Source organism: Engraulis encrasicolus, chromosome 8 (genome assembly GCF_034702125.1).
Source record: "Engraulis encrasicolus isolate BLACKSEA-1 chromosome 8, IST_EnEncr_1.0, whole genome shotgun sequence".
Classification (NCBI taxonomy): Eukaryota; Metazoa; Chordata; class Actinopteri; order Clupeiformes; family Engraulidae; genus Engraulis; species Engraulis encrasicolus.
In genome coordinates, this window is record NC_085864.1 from 44,913,619 (window position 1) to 44,933,690 (window position 20,072).

General features: G+C 42.2%; 1 protein-coding gene across 1 annotated transcript in view; it reads right to left on the bottom strand.

Moving 5' to 3' along the window:
* LOC134454666 (proprotein convertase subtilisin/kexin type 7-like) overlaps positions 1-16,426 on the bottom strand; it is a 61,594-nt gene extending 45,168 nt beyond the window's left edge. The window contains exons 1-6 of the mRNA XM_063205823.1: positions 16,339-16,426; positions 14,410-14,985; positions 8,872-9,006; positions 7,392-7,554; positions 6,928-7,018; positions 3,507-3,561 (exon numbers count right to left, since the gene is read on the bottom strand). Coding sequence (XP_063061893.1) covers positions 3,507-3,561; positions 6,928-7,018; positions 7,392-7,554; positions 8,872-9,006; positions 14,410-14,928 — 963 coding nt within the window. The 5' untranslated portion in view covers positions 14,929-14,985; positions 16,339-16,426. The remainder of the gene's footprint in view (positions 1-3,506; positions 3,562-6,927; positions 7,019-7,391; positions 7,555-8,871; positions 9,007-14,409; positions 14,986-16,338) is intronic.
* Between the last annotated feature and the right edge of the window lie 3,646 nt (positions 16,427-20,072).

Below are 20,072 nucleotides of genomic sequence, written 5' to 3' on the forward strand. Positions count from 1 at the left end.
CCACTCCTTAGATGAGTGATGCTTTCCCTCCTTCCCCGTCTACCACACTATATTCTAGCGGTTGAAAAAGCCTGGACTGTATAGACTTTATACAACGTTCTCTTATTCGCTGGCCTTGATTTCTAAAGAAAACCTTGTAAGGACTGTGGTTGAATCTGGAATGTCCATTCAAGCTATACTAAAGTATGCAGGAAGCAGAACAATGTAGCTCACAAACATTTCAGGAGTAGTCCAGATTCAGTCTTTGCTGTATGTCTTGCTTTCTTTGCAAATAGTGCAGTTTGTTTCTGTCCTGTTCTATAAACCTCTTTGGATAAAAGAGTCTGCTCAATGCAATGTAATGTCATCACAAAGTTTTTGGACATATTGTATGGACATTTTCCGTCACTGAAGACAAGCACTAGGGATGCTTGACACATTCAATGCCAGGAATATACTGTTACCTTTTTTACTCCCCACAGGTTGAATGCTGCACCCGTAAAATTATATATATATATTTCTTAACTTTTTTTAATTTCAAAGAATAATACACCTTGTGTGTGATTTTGGTAACTGTGGTGAACAGAACTGAGAAGAATTATGATTTTTAAAAAGTCCTACAAAGTCAAGATTCAGATATTTCATCTGGGCAATTTATCACAACACATTTATATGATAGTTATTACAGCAAAGTTACATGCATGTTTCACCACAGCTTTGCTAGCAATTTTACCAAGGCTTTGCTAGTCATGGGACACTGAGAAAGACTTGGGAACTCTGCTGCCATTCATCTTCAAAAACTTGAAGCAAGAATAGAAAAGGTTGAAAAGCAAAATATCACAACAATTGTGATAGCAGCAGCATCACAAATGCCCATGTGAGGGGAGACTAGCAGCTACTGTATCAGAAGAGCCCTGTAAAAATTAGCACTGATCCAGGTTTTGATGCAAACGATTAATTTTAATCGATCAATGCATTCGATTAAAAAACATTAATCGCAATTAATCGACAATTCAACTGACAAGAGACCCAGGTGAAAATGGGTATGTGAAGAGTGTGTGCGAAGAGGGGTGTGAATAGTGGGAATATTTAAATCACCTTTGGATTAAAGAATTGAAATAGAATGAATTTAAATGTGGTATTTTATCTCAACATTTAATTAAAATGTTTAGATTTAGAAGGTTTTTTTTCGAGAAACATGGAGATTTCGGAGGGGAAATCGATCGATAAGGCTATTAACAAATGATTAATGAATTAATCGATAATTTGCATCCCTAGATCCAGGTGTTCTTTAAATTCAAAGGTGGTTATTTTGATCTAAACTAACCCTCACTTAGTTGGTGCTAGCTTTTGAACCATGGCACGTACAAGGAAGCGGTTTTCACCGACGAACAACTCAGAATATCAGAATTTAAACGAATTATGGCATGTGTCCATAGGTCTATTAAAAACAATTATGTGGCTGTCCATAACCACAGGGAAACTTAAAAAGCTAAATTATTTAAGCCTGTGGCTTAAGAACATTGCGATTCTTCATGTAGCATAAGTCTAACCACTTGTGTCTGATTCCATCCCCTGTCACCAGCGGACTGATTTCAGCTCGCTTGGCTCTGATCTTCCCCTTAAGCTGGTATGAATGTTCAAGATCAAAGGCTAGGTGTACAGTGTGTCAGGCCTACAGACTGACTGATCACTGCGAAGAGAGCAAACAGTAGGAATTTCCAGATGGATATCCCAGATTTCATCTACACGAGTTCACATGAGTTGTCCAGGGCTCAAGGGCTTATTCCAGGCTCATTTGTCCTCCTTCCCCTTTCATAATGCAATAGCCAGCCAAAGGGAGTTTCTGTATGTGCATTTGATCACTGAGGTGAGGCCACAAAAGCAAGCAATGCCAAGCACTCAAGTCTCAAGTCATTTGGACTCTGTGAGATGCTGACCTCTAGTGGTTGGCTGAATGAATTGCAGATTTGCCTGGAGGAACTATTTGAGTTTCACAGGGGGACAATTAAGGCCTATTAAGTAAGGCAGGGTTTCTTTGGAAACGCTGTGAACAACTGGGTGTGATGACAGAGACAGACACAGAAAGCAAACGCTGTCATTTCAAAAGACGAAGACGAGGGCAATTTGCTTTAGAGGTGCTCCGATTGCTCGGCTGCCGATCATGACCGGCCGATATTGGCCAAAAATAGCCTGATCGGTGATCGGAAAAACATGCAGATCAAAAAACCGATCGAGAGATATTAAATTCCTCACGCAACCATTTGCCTTTACACCTGGCGCTGCATGTAGGAGCTGGCTCTGCACAGCTGCAACTGCACCAAAAGAAGGCATCTTTGCTTGTCTATAACTTTTCACCATTCCCCCCTTCATTTCCACCATTCATAACCATATCTGCATAAACAATGATCTGATTTTCCGATCCATGCGCCGTTTACCTGACAATGTAATTTGCGATTGAGTACTCGCCAGTGAGCCATTTTACGTTATAACCTGTGTAGTTGCCTCGGTCAGCACGCGACAACTTCACGTTGTCAGCACAAACATGTCAATTATTGTTTTCAAAGTTGTAATTGGCAGTCAGTCGATTAGTTTGATAGTCGCTGAAACACCAAACGGCGACAGATGTGGTTAAAACTTGAGTGAGAGATTCAGAACGGTAGCGGAGCACTGCAGCTGTGGACGGTGACAGAGAGGGGAGGGGCTCTCCTCACGAGGCTGCTCATTTAAAGCGACAGGTTGTTTTTTTTCTCGTATGTGGAAGACTATTTGATGTAATGTTTCAGTTTCAATTCAATCTTAAATAGTTTAGTTATTCTATGCAATAACTTATACATTGATTAATACTGTAGACTATATTACAAACACTAGTCTGAAAGATAATAATAATAATAATAATAATAATAATAATAATAGCCTAATAATAGACATGTGCAAATTAAGATTGATTGGTTTATGGGCAGAAATGGTATTCAATAAGGATAATTAATAGGCTATTAAAAAAATAGGAAATCATTTTTGTGATCGGCAATGATCGGTAATCGGCAGATAAAGATTTTTGGTGATCGGTATCGGTGATCGGGCCAAAAAATGGTGATCGGAGCACCTCTAATTTGCTTTCACCGGTGAGGAGGAGTCGTCACATTCCTCAGTAGTACTGCTGGCTTCTCAGGCCGACACAATGTCTTTTTAAAAAGCAGCCAGACAGACATAACGGGTTTGTACAAAAGGCCCTGAGAGAGAGAGAGAGAGAGAGAGAGAGAGAGAGAGAGAGAGAGAGAGAGAGAGAGAGAGAGAGAGAGAGAGAGAGAGTACGACAGTGATGTTTGACCTGGAGGAATGCAGTGTGCAGGTCTTTGTGTTCATTTTAGTGCAGTCATGTCTGTCCCCTTGAAAACACCTCACTGTCACTCCTGTGTGTGTGTGTGTGTGTGTGTGTGTGTGTGTGTGTGTGTGTGTGTGTGTGTGTGTGTGTGTGTGTGTGTGTGTGTGTGTGTGTGTGTGTGTGAGTGAGTGTGTTTCCTGACCTTGCCCAAAGGATGTGGTCCGTCCACTGTCCGGCCGTCATCATCCGGTCCCCAGCTTTAAGGGAAGGCAAGAGTGAACGTGGTATGAGAACACAGCTGTGCATTTGGTCAACTCAGTGAATCACAGACTTAACCGCACAAATAGACCAGCCGCATCGCGATTCAAGCGACAGAGAATCGCTTCTGTGCAGCAAGAGCGATAAGAGCGATTGAAGCGACTAGCGTATGTCCAGGCAAAGCATGGCTATGGTCACTGACCTCTATACAGTCATTGGCTGTCGCGTTTGGTCGCCTTTCATAGAAAGTTGAAAGGATTTTAACTTCAAACTGTCGCTCTCGGCGTGCGAATCGCTCTAGTCTCCACAATCGCTTTTGTCGCGCAACTCAATACAGAGTCAATTAATTCCGTCGCTCGCCTCGCTCTTGTATTTGTGCGGTAATGAATGTGCTCAGTAGTATAATGAATGCAGTAAGCATAATGACAATAGGTTTACATTCACTCCCATTCATGAATTAATTTGCATGCAGTACCGGTAATGCACATAAATGGCCATGTGGCTTAATGAATTGAGATTGCCATAATTAACAGGTGGATCAAGTGCTTCCACATGAGGCTCTTATTACAGCAAATTAAATTGCATGTACAACCTGGTCGTGAATACAGTTTGACTTGCACCTCCATTATCTGCGAGACACCTGAAGGGTTTCTCCTCTTTAAAATATTGCCCAAATTAAAGGGTAACAGTTGAGCAATACAACAGTCATGGGTGAGCGGTTAGGGCGTCAGACTTGCATCCCAGAGGCATACCTGCCAACCTTTACATTTTTTTTTGAGTAGCAACTTATCGCGGCGCGGCAATTCACGGCGCAACAACTTGGCATGGCAAAGCAACGGGGCCGCTGGCGGGCCCATCTGAGAGGCTACTTTGTTTTGCATAGTCTGCCCTACACCTAGGGTTGCCAAATGTCAACAGGGAAGATATGAGACACTTCATTCAGGCAGGGGGTATAGGGGTCCTCCGCCAGAAAAAATTGCCTTTCTTAGATGCAATTTCCTGCATTTTAATGCATTTTAGCCTAACATCCCGTGTATCTGGCAAATAGTTTATCTTGCTCTTCACAGTGCTTTGAACTCCAATAATTTATTAAACTTTCATGGAAGATGGTTTTTTTTTTTGTTTCACACCATAACGCCAATAAAATGCTATGATATAGTGTGCTGGAATTCAGGCCCATAAATTAACTTTATTGATCACCAGCCAATATGGCTGTTAATCTTACTAGTCAAACATACCACCAGTCTGGCTAGTAAGTGGCTATATTAAGTTATTCTATGTACCAGCCAAACAGAGCATTTGGTCAATTGGGAGGTGTTAAGGAGCTGGAATTGAGTATGAAATTGAAGCATTTGCTGATTATTTTTTTGGCTGTAGAAGGTACATGTAGGAAAATGTATACTTTGATTATATAATACAGAGGCATTTCAGTGATTTTTATGAACAAAAAGTTGAATTGTAATGATTCTTACCCCAATATTAATAAATGGTTATGTTGTCACCCTACTGTGAAGAAGCATCAGCAGTAGAGAAAAAGATAAAGACAAGTGTTATCTAAACTAGGATAATATCAGGTGAATATTCTTACCTTGGGGGCTAACATCAAAATCACACTTGCATTCATTCAGTACAAAATGCATCATGTAGTGGCTGTACTGAGGGACGGGGGCTAATGGCCATTGCTCTTGTGACTTCCACGGTAACTTAGGGGCATGCACGCTTCTTTTTTGTACCTATAGGTATAGATATATCTACCCTCATCTGCCGCCATGAGTTGGCTATTGTTCACTGTTCGGCACATATATGATGATAGGAGAATTGATTTTATTAATAGATTGACATACGTGATTACGGATAGTAGTCGTGGAGTGATGCATAGGCCTATTTGGTATGACGCACGACCTGTTACACCTGTTCACAGAATGGGCCACGACTCAGGGGGAACAGTATTCCTATAGCCTACGGTGTCATGGTAGGTTACGGATGTACTCCGATGCACAACCGTTAGAACTATCGCTTTATTTTCCCGAGTTAAAATGATCCGACGCAAAGGAAAATCGAATTTAGTTTGCTGCTAATCTGTTAATTTATAGCGCAGTCACCGACACATTTTCTCATTCGGAAGTAATCTCGTTTCGGTCCAATATCAAAACAAGCAACAACATATTGCCGTCAAATACGGCGAAACATTGGGTGAATCATTACGACAGACCTCGGACTTTATTTAGTTCAGAAGTTTACGGATTTAGCAACTGGACGCAATTCACTATTCCCATAGCCTACATACTACAGTCACTTTTCTCAAAGCCCATTTACCTTTGAAACGGTGATTTTGACGGTGCTCACTTGTAAAACTACAGCGACAGTACCAAGATGGATAATACATGATGACAGGAGGAGGACACACACTTGTGTCAGAGATTATAGGAGTATTACCCAGTCTCTCTGCTTGTGTGATTTCGAAGCAAACTTTCTATCAGCAGCTGATGCCTCGACTCGAGAGAAGCGCAGCACAACAAATGAAGACCTCTAACTAGCGCTCTGATTGGTCAATATTCCCCCCCACACACGTTGCTGGCCAATGGAAAGGCCAGCGCGAGACAATTGCAAGCAGAGCCATATCTACGGCTCTGCCTGGTTGCAAGTCTACAGAGCAATGTATAAGGGCCCATGAACACACTTTGCTATTGGGTTTTCCCGTATTTTGAAGTGACAGCGCCGTAGTTTAATGTCAAAATCCGTATCTGCTACACAAAATGCGTAATGGTCGGCAGGTATGCAGAGGTTGCCGGTTCGACTCCCGACCCGCCAGGTTGGTGGGGGGAGTAATCAACCAGTGCTCTCCCCCATCCTCCTCCATGACTGAGGTACCCTGAGCATGGTACCGTCCCACCGCACTGCTCCCCATGGGGCGCCACTGAGGGCTGCTCCCTTGCACGGGTGAGGCATAAATGCAATTTCGTTGTGTGCAGTGTGCAGTGTTCACTTGTGTGCTGTGGAGTGCTGTGTCACAAAGACAATGGGAGTTGGAGTTTCCCAATGGGCTTTCACTTTCTTTCAACAGCATATTGAAATTGGCAGGAGTGCTCCTTTAAGCTCTGATACTAACTGTGCTAGTCTGACGGACAAAATAAGAGGTGTGATTGAGCAGTAGCCTACTGCTATTGATGCATTGATAAATATTGATGCATAAAAAAAACCTAACCCCTCTTTGCAACTGCACTTGTTGTTCTGTAGATCTCCTGTGCACTTTGTATTTGCTTGTGATGTTGGCTTGATTATGTCCTCTTTTGAAAGTCCCTTTGGTTATAAAGCGTCTGCCAAATGCAATGTAATGTAATGTAATGTAATGTAATGCATCTTACCTGCAGCTGTAGACATCGTTGACCTGATAGTGCTTGTTGAAGGCAATGGCCTCCATGCTATCCGTGAGTGGTCCGTCCAAAACTCTGATCCCTAATCACAAACCAAAAGGGTTTAATCAGTAGTCATATTTACACATCATATGCCCAATGCTATTAACTGTGCTTTCACAGTCGTCTTCATTCAATGATTGCATATTTCAATAATACTTCTACATTATGTTTCACTGCTTTTCAACCATGTTGGTAATTTGCGTTAAGGTTGCTGATTCATCCCTCTATTAATAAGTTTGCCTAAGCAGGGATGAAATGTAATGAAACGACGGCTCACAATCAGTCTGGGAATTAATTTTTAAAAAGATCGGAAAAATGTGAGGAATAAAAAAACTACTAGCGCCAAGTAGAGGGTTTTTTTCCATTTTAAGGGAAACCTGTTATTTTCAGGCAATAATACTCCAAACACACACCTGCAACTTTGCTGCCATAAGCGACGCCCACGGCACAGAAGCTGTTGTTGGACACGGCGGCGATCTCCCCCGCACAGCGGGTGCCGTGGTGATTGTCGCGGGCGTCAGGGTGGGGCATGGGGTCGGGGTCATTGGAGTTCAGGTCGTAGCTGCCCTCAGGACTCTGTGAAAGAGAGACAGAGGGAGAGAACATCCCAACATTTACAAGCAGGAAGAATGCGTGTCCTCCCTGTATCTTCATACGTGGCTGACATGTCCACGAGCAAGTCATCTTAACTAGGGCTGGATATCACAGAGATGTTCCAGTTTCGATTCGATTTCGATTCTTAGGGCTTTGAATCGATTAATCACGATGCAATTCGATTCGATTCATTCTGTTCCCTTCTTGGTGCCAGGATTTCCCCCAAAAGATGCTGTTGCCTATTTTTATATAAAAATGTCAAAGGACTGTGGCTTGACAGTGTTAACAGATTGCTAATTTGTAATAAGTAGGCCTAGGCCTAATTGACTAATACCTACTGGGTATTCTCCATACCTAAATTAAACAAAAAGAACAAAAAGAAGATTTTGTGCCCTGTGAATCGATTATGTGAATTTTGATTCGATTTGATCAATTATTGATTAAAATCGATTATTTTACCCAGCCCTAAACTTAACTCCACATTGCTCCAGGGACTGTAACCAATAGCATAGAATAACTAAGTTGCTTTGGATAAAAGCTTTGTGATGTAATGCAATGTAATAATGTAATATACGGTACAGTTTCGCAAGACTAGTTCCAAAGGCTCAGCTTTCACTTGACAACTCAGCACGCACAACCTTACAACCAAAAAAGAAAAAAAAATACATAATAATAATAATTTTAATTTCATTAAAACAACAACTGCAGTGGTTCATGAACGCTGTCAACCATCTATGAACTATACAGTAAGCATGTTTGGAGGAGCTGGTTGTGTCTTCAGTTTGAATGGCATAAAACTCTGTTTCCACACAGAGCGAAGATAACTACTTAGCGCAAACTTAACCTTAGTGACATCATGATAAAAAGCACAAAAAATGAATTTCATAGATTACATGTTTCCAATGTTTCCACTATTAAAGTATTTCCACAACTCAAAACGTGAAGCCGCTGTCAAGAAGAACAAGACACTATTATAGTCTCCTCAGGCAATGAGTAAGTTACTATATGGCGTCAGTATTATCTTACCCTCCTGAGGAAATGTATATAATGTTCCAACTCCTAACAACAGAATAAGGACACTCTTCCAACCTGGTTTTTGACAACACAATGGAGAGCCCAAATCATGTCACGTCCCTTACCGAGCAGCAGAGAGAGAATACTAATTTCCCCAATCCCCATGTTTTTTTGAACCGAGGTCCGTCCCATGAGCTATTCTGAAAGGGGAGAAAGTACTCTGCGATTGCTGGAAGTGGTGTGCAGAGGGGTTTAAGGCTCCATCTATGCAGCTGGTCTACTTACGTAGTTGGGCTGGATGTCCTTCAGATCGTGTTGGACTCCATCATCCACCACGACCACCGTGACGCCAACCCCTGTGATGTTGTGCTCCCACACTCCTGTCACATTGATGTCCATGCCTGCCTTCAGCTCATTGTGCTGTGGGGAGGGAGAGAGAGAGAAAGAGAGAGAGAGAGAGAGAGAGAGAGAGAGAGAGAGAGAGAGAGAGAGAGAGAGAGAGAGAGAGAGAGAGAGAGAGAGACAGAGACAGAGACAGAGAGAGAGAGAGAGAGAGACAGAGAGGGACAGAGAGGCATAGAGAGAGAGGGATTACTATGATGACGATGATGATGATGATGATGATGACTATGACAATAAAAAAAAACTGATCTCCTCAGTTTGGTTGCATTGTGCGAAATATTTTCAACAACCAAGCAAGGAGGATGGATTTGGACAATTTGCATTAAGGACTAGACCACTTCTTGCAGGTGGGTCAGCCGAAAACACTTGCTTTGTTCAGTCACATACTGTATGTTCTACTATACACTCCTGATCAACACTTAATGTCCGTTGCCTGTACAATGAAACTTGATGGCAAGGCCACAATGATGCAAGACAGGAGTACCAAAAGTCATGGGGTTACTAACCCTAGTTACAGATACACATGTACAGGACGCACGCACACACACGCACACGCACGCACGCACACGCACACGCACAACAATGTTTAGTACAACTGATGCCAACTCAAATTGGTCAACCGGATCATTAATGATTAACAGTCTTTTGTCAGAAGGACTTTGGCTTAAGAGCGAGATCCGCTTTGGATGGCACAACTATATAGGCACCCATTTAGTTAGACTACTCTACGCATTTGCAAATCCGCTACCCCACCACACATATGCGCCTGGGGACCCTGGTTCGAGTCCGGCACGGGTCATGTCCCATCTCTGCCCCACCCTGTTTTGGAAAGCCACACTAACACTAACTACACACACTAACTCAGTGCAACAACAACGGCAATTACAAATGTTTTTAAAGTTATTTACAACTGTGACATTGGTACGAAGTCACTGCAAATGGGAAAGGGAAAGCGGTGTCAGTCATTAAATGTTCTCGAGTATTTCTATTAATTACAGTGTGACAAAATCCTATTGCATTGTTAATTTTTAATGAACCACCACAGCTATTGACATTACAATCCCGTAAGCAAGGCCGCAACTGTTGGGCTGATTTGTTGGCCTTGCATGGTTTCATATTGTTTATGGTGGTGAGACTTCACCAATCATCACTGAGAGTCAACCAGAGTACATCGGTTTACCACTAGGGATGCACCGATACCACTTTTTTGAAAACCGATACAAGTACGAGTACATTAATGTGTGTACTTGCCGATACCGAGTACCGATACCGATACCTTTTACCACCAAAATACAATGAAAATAAATGCATGGCCTTGTTTTTTTCCACTTGTGATATTTGTATTGTCCATTTCCATGTAGATTTAAATGTTAGTAAATGTATGAGGTGGCACTTTTTTCCATGCTGATTTCAAGTCCACAGAACATGACAAGATTTTGCATTGTTTTGAGTAATAGTAGTACTTGTAGCTGGTATCGGCAAGTGCTTGACGAGTACGAGTATGAGTATACCAGTATCGGTATCGGTGCATCCCTATTTACCACTGCTGGGATTAATTAAAGGGACACTGAAGAAGGCTCTGTGCAGCCGAAACATCTGTCATGTCAGTCCCTGCAAAGTTAAAATTAAAATAAAACAACAAGAAAGAAGAAAAATTGAGTGCGATCCATTTCCTACTACTCATTTGGAGAGGCAGCCTTTAGCTTCTATGCTTCAAAGCTTTGGAACCAGCTTCCAGATGACGTAAAAAAATGCACCCACTATTGATAGCTTTAAATCTAGACTCAAGACAAAGCTGTTCTCAGATGCTTTCCCCTAGCTTAAATTTATTAGGGGCCAAGCAGCGAAGCTGCCTGGCCCCTAGAGTGTTTGTACTGTTTCTTATTATTTTACTTTCCTCTGGGAGTCTATGGCAGCCCATAGAACCGTATGGTCGAAAATGCTGAAAATCGGCACACGCGTTCAGGACCGTGTCAGCATTACCCACAGCAATTTTTAGGTCCCCAGCCCCAACCCTCTAGCGCCACCAGCAGGCCAAAGTTGCAAGTACATTTCTGCTTGTAACTTTTGAACCGCTGGGTCAATTTTCAAATACTTGGTATCCCTGGAATCCTTGGGCCGAGACGAATCCAACGCACACTATGACGTCATTTTCCGCCTAGATAGTTTTCCCGCCATTTTGAATTTTGTGTAAATCAATAAAAACCCATAGCCTCCCTCAATTTTTGACGTTTTTTTCTGAAAATCGGTATATAGCATCTCTGGACTGAGCCTCACAAAACTTATGCCTTCAATTTTGTATAGCTTTTATCGTTTGGCCGTGACAGCCAATCAAAAACGACCTAAAAGTCGCCAAACAGGAAGTGAAGTCATATCTTGGCAACCCATGGTCACAATCTTCTGCAAATTGTCACAGACATTCATGTCCATGCCATGACCCACCAAAACAAATTTCAGGTCGCTAGCTCAAACTCTCTAGCGCCACCAGCTGGTCAAATTTTTAGCTATGTTTCTGCCCGTAACTTTTGAACCGTACGCTCCATTTTAAATCTGGTGGTACCGTTGAAATCCTTGGGTCAAGACGAATCCAACGGATCCTATGACATCATCGTCAGCCAATCAAAAGCAGCCTAAACGTTGCCAAACAGGAAGTGAAGTAATATCTTGGGAACCCATTGTCACAATCTTCTGCAAATTGTCACAGTCTTTCTTGTCAGTCCCATGACCCACCAAAAAAAAATTCAGGTCGCTAGCTCAAACTCTCTAGCGCCACCAGCTGGTCAAAGTTTTAGCTACATTTCTGCCTGTAACTTTTGAACCGCATGCTCAATTTTTATTCTGGTAGTACTGTTAAATTCCTTGGGCCAAGACAAATCCAACACACCCTCTGGCATCATATCCGCCACAATAGAATGCCCGCCATTTTGGATTTGGTGAAAATCAATAAAAACCCATCTCCTCCCTCAATTTTTCACATTTTTTCTGAAAATTGGTATATAGCATCTCTGGACTGAGCCTCACAAAACTTATGCCTTCAATTTTTTATATCTTTTATCGTTTGGCCGTGACAGCCAATCAAAAACGGCCTAAAAGTCGTCAAACAGGAAATTAAGTCATATCTTGGCAACCCATGGTCACAATCTTCTGCAAATTGTCACAGACATTCTTGTCCATGCCATAACCCACCAAAACAAATTTCAGGTCGCTAGCTCAAACTCTCTAGCGCCACCAGCTGGTCAAAGTTTTAGCTACATTTCTGCCTGTAACTTTTGAACCGCATGCTCAATTTTTATTCTGGTAGTACTGTTAAATTCCTCGGGCCAAGACGAATCCAACGCACCCTCTGACATCATATCCGCCACAATAGAGTGCCCGCCATTTTGGATTTGGTGAAAATCAATAAAAGGCTCCTCATCCTTCAAATTTAGTCTGATTTTCACAAAACTTGATACACATGATCTCTGGAGCACTGTGAAGAGGTCCCTAAAAGGGTTTTATTACATCTTTTACCGTTTGGCCGTAACAGCCAATCAAAATCCTCCACACAGACGCCAAACAGGAAGTGAGCTCATATCTCAGCAACCCATGGTCAGAATCTTTTGGGAATCGTCACACACATTCTTGGCTATCCCATGACTCCCCACAAGAACTTTCAGGTCTCCAGCTCACTCGCTAGCGCCACCGGCAGGTCACAAATCAAATTTCGAGGTATATTTCTGCTTGTAAAAAATAACTGTGCGTGTCTCTGACAGTCTGCCTGCTCGGCTCTTTCGGTTGCCATGGCGACTTAGGCGGACTTCCTGCTTGGCCCCGCATTGCTGCTTGCAGCTATATTTATTATTATGTTTATTTTTATGTTGATTTAATTTTTTATTGTATTTTATTATTTTTTTTACCTTATGTTTTATCTTAATGTTTTAAATGTTTTTTGACTCTAATTTATTTCCTTCTTTCTTCCCTGTTTCCTTTCATTTACATTTGTTAACTTTGTGAAGCATATTGAGTTGCACCTGTGTATGAAATACGATATATAAATAAACTTGCCTTGCCTTGCCTTGCAATGCTGCACCAGTGAGAAAAAGACAAAAACAAGGCTAACCTTTGACCTTTGACAGTCCACACACTTTTTTTGATTTTCACATATTTACAGTATTTCCAAGTATAACACATGAATGTACATATCGTTTTCTTCTCAGTACTTAGATTAGTACTCAATACTTATGTTGACATCATTAGCATCGCTTAGCACAATCACTGGAAGTAAACGGTGCCACTAGCATCAAGCCAAAAGTGATAACTGGATGGAAGTTGATAGCCGTTTTGCACTCTGGTGGATTTTACATTCATTTTAAAGTTCATTTGATGATGTCTGGTACCATACACTTCCATTGCAACACTAAATATGGTTGTTTGCCATATACTGTCGAAGTAGGTATTGCAAACGTATAGAGAAAAAAATTCTATGTATTCCCATACTTGGCCTCTGTTGTCTCCTTGGCCTACCACGAAAATAATTTGACCACATTACGTTATGGCAGTCAGTCAGTCCACAAACTCCCCCAAATACTGTATGAACTATTACACTGACTTCACAAAATTGTGAGAACCACCCCTGCATGTGGGTCAAAGACGTCTTTATCATTCAGTGTTACGGACACCTTCCGCCGACTGTAACTGCAAAAAAAACCTGATCTGTAAATTGTTTCAAGTGAATGGATGACAGCCGAGGCCTTCATGAATTCCCTGTAACAGTAAATAAATAAAAAGAGTAATGTTTTTTACAGTTACAGTCAGCAGAAGGCATCCGTTACACTGAATGACAATGCCATTTTGCACGTCTTTTACCCATGTGCTACACTCATATTGTGTGTCAGATGGTGCAATTCTGCACTTCAGGCACTATGTTTTAGTGGGTAATTAATACGCCATACATCCTGAAACATGAACACTGAAGTGTTTAAGTGCACTATTTCAGATCCAGCATCAGAAACGTTGCCTGGAAAATGGTTAGACGTCACGTGCCTAACATTTCGATACACCCGTCACTTAGTAGGGTCAAAGTCAGATTCAAGCACTGCAACATTTTGAGCCTTCTGGCCTTTCCTCAGCAGTGATTCCCACAGAGTTTTATTTGCAAAGCAAATTTGCATTTGCAATACAGTGTAGTCACGTTCTTCAAGCATAATATTCCTACCCAACTGTTTACCTGTTTACGTTTACCTGTCCAGGGACTGCAGATGGAAATTAGCTATATAGCTATAATCTGGCACAAGCCATCTTTTTACTTCTGTAATCAATGTGTATTGTGCATGGTCCCTGTTGAACTAAACTAAATAAACTAAACTAAACTAAACTAAACTGTGACACTTCATGTGTCAATCAAAACCACCTTCCTTGGATAGCCAAATGTATCTAACTCACCAGATGCCACTGTTTGGGGTACTTGGGATCATTGAAGGCCACGCTCCTCTTCTTCCTGCTGAGCAGCAGCTCCTCTGAGTGCCAGGCCACATACGGGTGTGAGGCCAGGGCTCTCCCGGCACCGCTGACATCCCTCACGCCCCTGACGTCCCTCACGCCCCTGACGTCCTCAGCATCGCCATCACCATCACCATCATCACCGCCCTGGCAGAGCAGGTAGTGCCCCTCCAGCTGCCCGATCTGGCCCCGGTTCTCCAGGCCCGCGTCGCGCGCCACCTGGTGGGCCAGCCTGTCCAGGTCGTGCCCCTCCTCCTCCAGGTGGTTGTGGAGCCTCACCGCCCAGGACTGGCCCGGGCCGCAGGAGGGAGGCGGGGGAGGGGGCGAGGGGTCGGGGTCCGAGGGCTCCATGGGGGACAGGGACAAGGAAGGGGAGGTGTGCAGGGGGTGGACGGTCAGAAGGATCAGGGGGGAGTGGAAGAGGAGGAAGAGGAAGGGGAAGGATGGCGAGCGTGACGCCATGGCAGTAAGAGGCACAAGACTTCAATGCTGCCGCTGCTCCACATTTAGGACCACCGCCTGGCAAGGGGAGACGACAAAGAGGAGAAACAAATCGTAAATCATAAATACGTAAACCCCCGCAATGTGACGACCACTGGGTGCGTGCGTCACATCTGGACAGGCTTAAACCGAAGCCAACAAGGGAGAGGACACAGAGCAGAAACAAATCAGTTGAATGAACTGACTTAACAATCACATTTTGACAAACAGAAGGTCATTAGACTGAAACGTCACAAGTAAAACTCTGCAAATAGTGTGCGAGAGCCTTTTTTTGTCTCAACGTTGGCGAGCCAGTGGTTCCGCTCCAGCGCACCTGGCCTAAGGAGGTGTGCAAGAATTCCAAAAATAGTAACACACCAATCTAAGCCATTAGCGAGCTGATCGACTTGGAAGTTGGAGTCGCCTTCAGCCCAATCACACCACCTATCCATAAATGAATGCACTTTTCCTACCACTGCTTTCTCTAAGAGATAGAAAATTCAGTGTCTAAAGGTCAGTGTTCATATACGCTACAAACTTGATTTCTACTGATGTAAATTAGATGGATTAGAAAGTAATGTGGTACATTGATTTTATTTGATACAGCGTTTTTGCTAGGGACTGAACTCATATGAACTACATGTATCCTATCCAGTATGGAAGTCAGGGGCTTTTGTTCGGACTTCAAGGCCAAAATTGACTGTGAATCAGTTCCAATACAGCTTTGGCTGCAATCGTCATCAGCGTCTCACGGGTTCTAACATCGATGACAGCCCAAACAAACAAAGGCGTGAACCATACACGATTTTCATGACCTACTTCTGTAAAATGTTTGCCAAGCCAACCGTTTCTTTCCTCCCAGCTGTCCACTACAATCATAAACCCACTCACGCATGTCACACATCTGGACAGGCTAAAACAGACGTGAAGGGGTTTCACAACGTAGATGTAGGATAAACATGTAACTGAATTCAAAAACCTTGTTATAATTTGTCTGTTAGTGCGTTGTCTGAAACCTTAATGGTTACAAAAAAGTCCCAACCAAAACCCTCGTGTGTTGTTGACTCCGTGTGAACAAGTGTCAACATTGAGCCAGGAGAACTAGCGACACAACAACACGGATGGTCGGTGGTATTTACAAAAAATGTCCTGCCTACTATATTAGTTAATACGGGACATATCGACGCAAGCAAACACTGATGTAATTGTTAACCGAATAAATAATTTAACATGGGAGTTTTATGTTTCTCCAGATCACTGTTGTTGTGGTGGTGCGCTTCAACATCACAGGGTTAGCCTTAGCTAGCCTGACAGGCACGGGCAAATAAACCTCAAATAATTTACGAACCATTTCTAGCGCGTATTTAAATACATATTATATATGTTACATACCTATGTGTCAATAAGTCCCGTTGAAGACAGTAGAAGGTAAATTTGACAGCTTCTTGCGCCGACTTCGGACTTGTCATGTCAGAGACGAGGTACTTCCGCAATATTGCTCGATGCCGTCATTTCCGGTTTCATATCGCAACTTTTTTGCCCCCTGGCTAGATGAGGAATATAGGCCTACATGGATGCAGCACAATTATGCATAACTGTCTGACTATTCTTCTTTTTATATATATTTTTTAATTATTCAGGTGCAGAAAGAGCAGATAAAGAAGGCACAACAGGACTACAAAGGGCAGGAGGACAAGGAGGGGGAACAGGAGGAGAGGAGGGGGCTGGAGTAGGAGGAAAGGAGCCAGGAGCAGAGGGGGTAGCAGGAGCAGAGGGGGTAGTAGGAGGAGAGGGGAAAGTAGTGTCAAGAAATTGGTCGACTGATTGTAGAGGAAAAAAATAATGGAAGAATAAGGTGTACGCAATAGTTTAGCACACATCCACCAGCACAATGTTGAATAAGCAGAGAGTTCTCCAGTAGCCCTTTGACTTCTGTTACGACCACCTGGCTCAAGGTAGCCAAAACAGAGTGTACAGTACATCTTAGTAAGGCACCAACTCTGAACACATTATGCCTTATCCCGGTCCCCAAAAAGCCACATCCAAAAGAGATAAACGACTTAAACCGAGTGGCCCTCCCTTCACACAACATGAAGACAATGCTGTTACATACACTCAGACCGCAGTAAGTCATGCACTGGGTCTAGTACAGTTTTCATACCAGGAGAAGGTTGGAGTGGATGATGCCATCACATACCTATTGCACAGGACATAGAGTCATGTTCCTTTACTTTTCCAGCGCTTTCTACAACATCCAACCCTCCATTGGGAGAGAGGCTGTTTGGATCAAGGAGAGTAGACCAACAGCTGCAGTTAATTTGGGCACAAATTATCCATCATGGTGTCGCCCCCACTGACCATGCGCAAGGGAGTACGGAAATTGTATCCATCGCACACTGACCAATGACCATGCGCAAGGGAGCTAATTTTCCATCCACTCATGTCCTCAAGCAACGCCCCCGTACTACACTGTGGCCAATGCATTTTTCCCAGAGAGATTGTTCTTCTGTGTCGAGTTTCTTTGGTTTGGATGCCCTCCTAGTGTACTTTATCAGGGACTACCTAACAGAGTGGCCACCGTTTGTCAAATTGAAAGATTGCCTCTTGGACACTGTAGTATGTGGTACTAAAGCAGCCTAGGGAACTGTGCTCCCTCCTCTCTTGTTCACTTTGTACACATCAGACTTAACGTATTTACAACACAGGCACATGCCACATGCAGACGTCCTGGATGATAATGCAATTGAAGGCTGTGGCAGGAGGGGAATACAGGAGTACAGGGCTTTGTACAGTGGTGTAATGCACCTACAACTCAACACTAAGACCAAGCAGATGAAGGTGGACTTTTGGAGGTCTAAGCCCACTCTGCAACCAGTCTCCAGTGAGGTTGATGAAGTGGAGATGAAGTGGAGTGTGAGCACGTATTTCAGGGTATAACAAGACAACAAACTGGACTGGTCAGCCAAAGATGCAGTTTACAAAAAAGTACAGTGTTGGCTATACTTGTCTGCTATAAACTCCTTAATATGTTCTATGTGAATGTGGAAGCCAGTATGTGTCCTTTTCTATGCAGTGGTGTGCTGGGGAGGGAGCACAATGAAGAGGGGGTATTGGATGTCTTGAAAGACTGGTAAGAAAAGCTGGCTGTTTCATGGGAGAATAACTGGAGAGCTTCACTTCATGGAAGATAAAAGATCTCTGAACAAACTGAATAACATCCACTCTATTTCCCCTTCTATCATATCTACTTAAAAGGAGTGATGCAATATTCTGATGAGCTAGTTGCAAGGCATTGGACGTAGGTGGAGTCACTGCATTCTCCAGCTTAACAATGTGCAAGAAATGATATATATACCTATACACTAGTGATAAATATGAATTCACCCTATAATCTGATTCTTCATTCAAGCATAATCTATAGAACCACACACTAATAATAAGTTTATTATGCTGTAATATACTGTAATACAATTGTGAGCATTCCTGTCACCACTAAAGTGTATTGAAATAGGTCCTTTAACTCCTTTTCGATTTTTTTCATTCTGGGCACCTCCTACATTGCACGATATGCCATCTTTAATATTCAGAAAATATATACATATGAGGTATTGTTGTACTCAGCACAATCTCACCCATCAATATATCATATGTGTGCATATGACATTCCCTGACAAAGCAATTACAATGTAAATGATGACATTCTGTATAAATATCACTTTTTTTTTTTAATTTTTCGCCTATTTTAGGTGTGTGATTAAATACCTATATCACCTTCATATATCAAGATGGTCAAATTCAACCATTTCTATCTGATGCAGGTAGCCCCCGGGCACAAGCATACCAATTCTCAAAGCTCTCAGACCTTCTGGTAATTTTCTGCATGATTTTTTATATATCTACTCCCATTCAGAGAAGTCATATTTTTGGTGCTTTTTGGTGCTCATTTTTTTGTTTGGAGGTGCATATGGAAATTTGTAAAATTTTTAGGCTTAGCATTAAAAGCACTTTGGCCAAGAATCATTTCCATGTATGGGACACCTTAGAGATGAGGAAAAACATTATTGGGTTTTGTTTTACCTCCGGTAGGGGTATCTCGAAAACGAAGGCCTTTTTGGGCCCATTGTCACTAGCCTATTTTGGACAGTGGTGGCTACTACAGTATTGACATTTTGACAAAATACACCAACTGAACCTTGTTGTTATTGTACCTATATCACCATCATGACACCCACCACAGCAATTCTTCTCCTCTGTTCAGTATGTTGTTCCAAATTAACATAGTTGTCTGCTGCATTGGTTATAAACTGATGCTACCTGACATAGAGAAGGCAGGAACAGCAACAGCTGTAACTTTTGTGAAGTACATACACATTGGCGTCCATACCACAAGATCTCCAGTGGGCATAAATAATGAATAGAAGTAAACATACAAGTTGCTAGCCCTGCTCCTTCAAACATTACCCCACTACCATGAACATGTTTACAAGGAGCACATGCAAACCTTTTCTTCCTTATGTGCACACTAATTCAAGCATAGAAATAATGTAGAAAACAATGATTTTCTATGATGTTCTCAAAACTGTTGGTTGGCAATGTATCCATGTTCTTCCCTAACTATTATACTTGTGTTATAAATATACATTAAAACATTCAACGAAAATGAATGTTGGACTTAAAAACCCTTTTGAATGTTTGAGAATATGTCTATTTCTTTTAGGGTCAAATTGACCCATATGGCGATATATAAATACTATGCTTGATATTCAAATTTGTTTTTTCTTTTCAAATGTTATAAGTAGGCCTAATAGATATTCATATTTAGGGAATATGGAGCCACTAAAATTTCAATAATATGTGTTTTCAGAACAATTAATGACATTTCATTGCTATTTTTTCTAATTTTCGCCTAGTCATGGATTAAGTTTTTTTGGTGTGTGGGCTATATGTGTGGGGGCGCTAGGATATATTTAAAGTACTTTTTATGTCACCAACAGAGCAATAATACATATCTGAGACATAAACATGTGCCAAAGTATTGTTTTTACTGATTTTGTAGACATTCAGGCTGGGGTCAAATTGACCCCAAGGATCACAGATGTTCCAAAATTTGAGGGTAACAGGAGGGT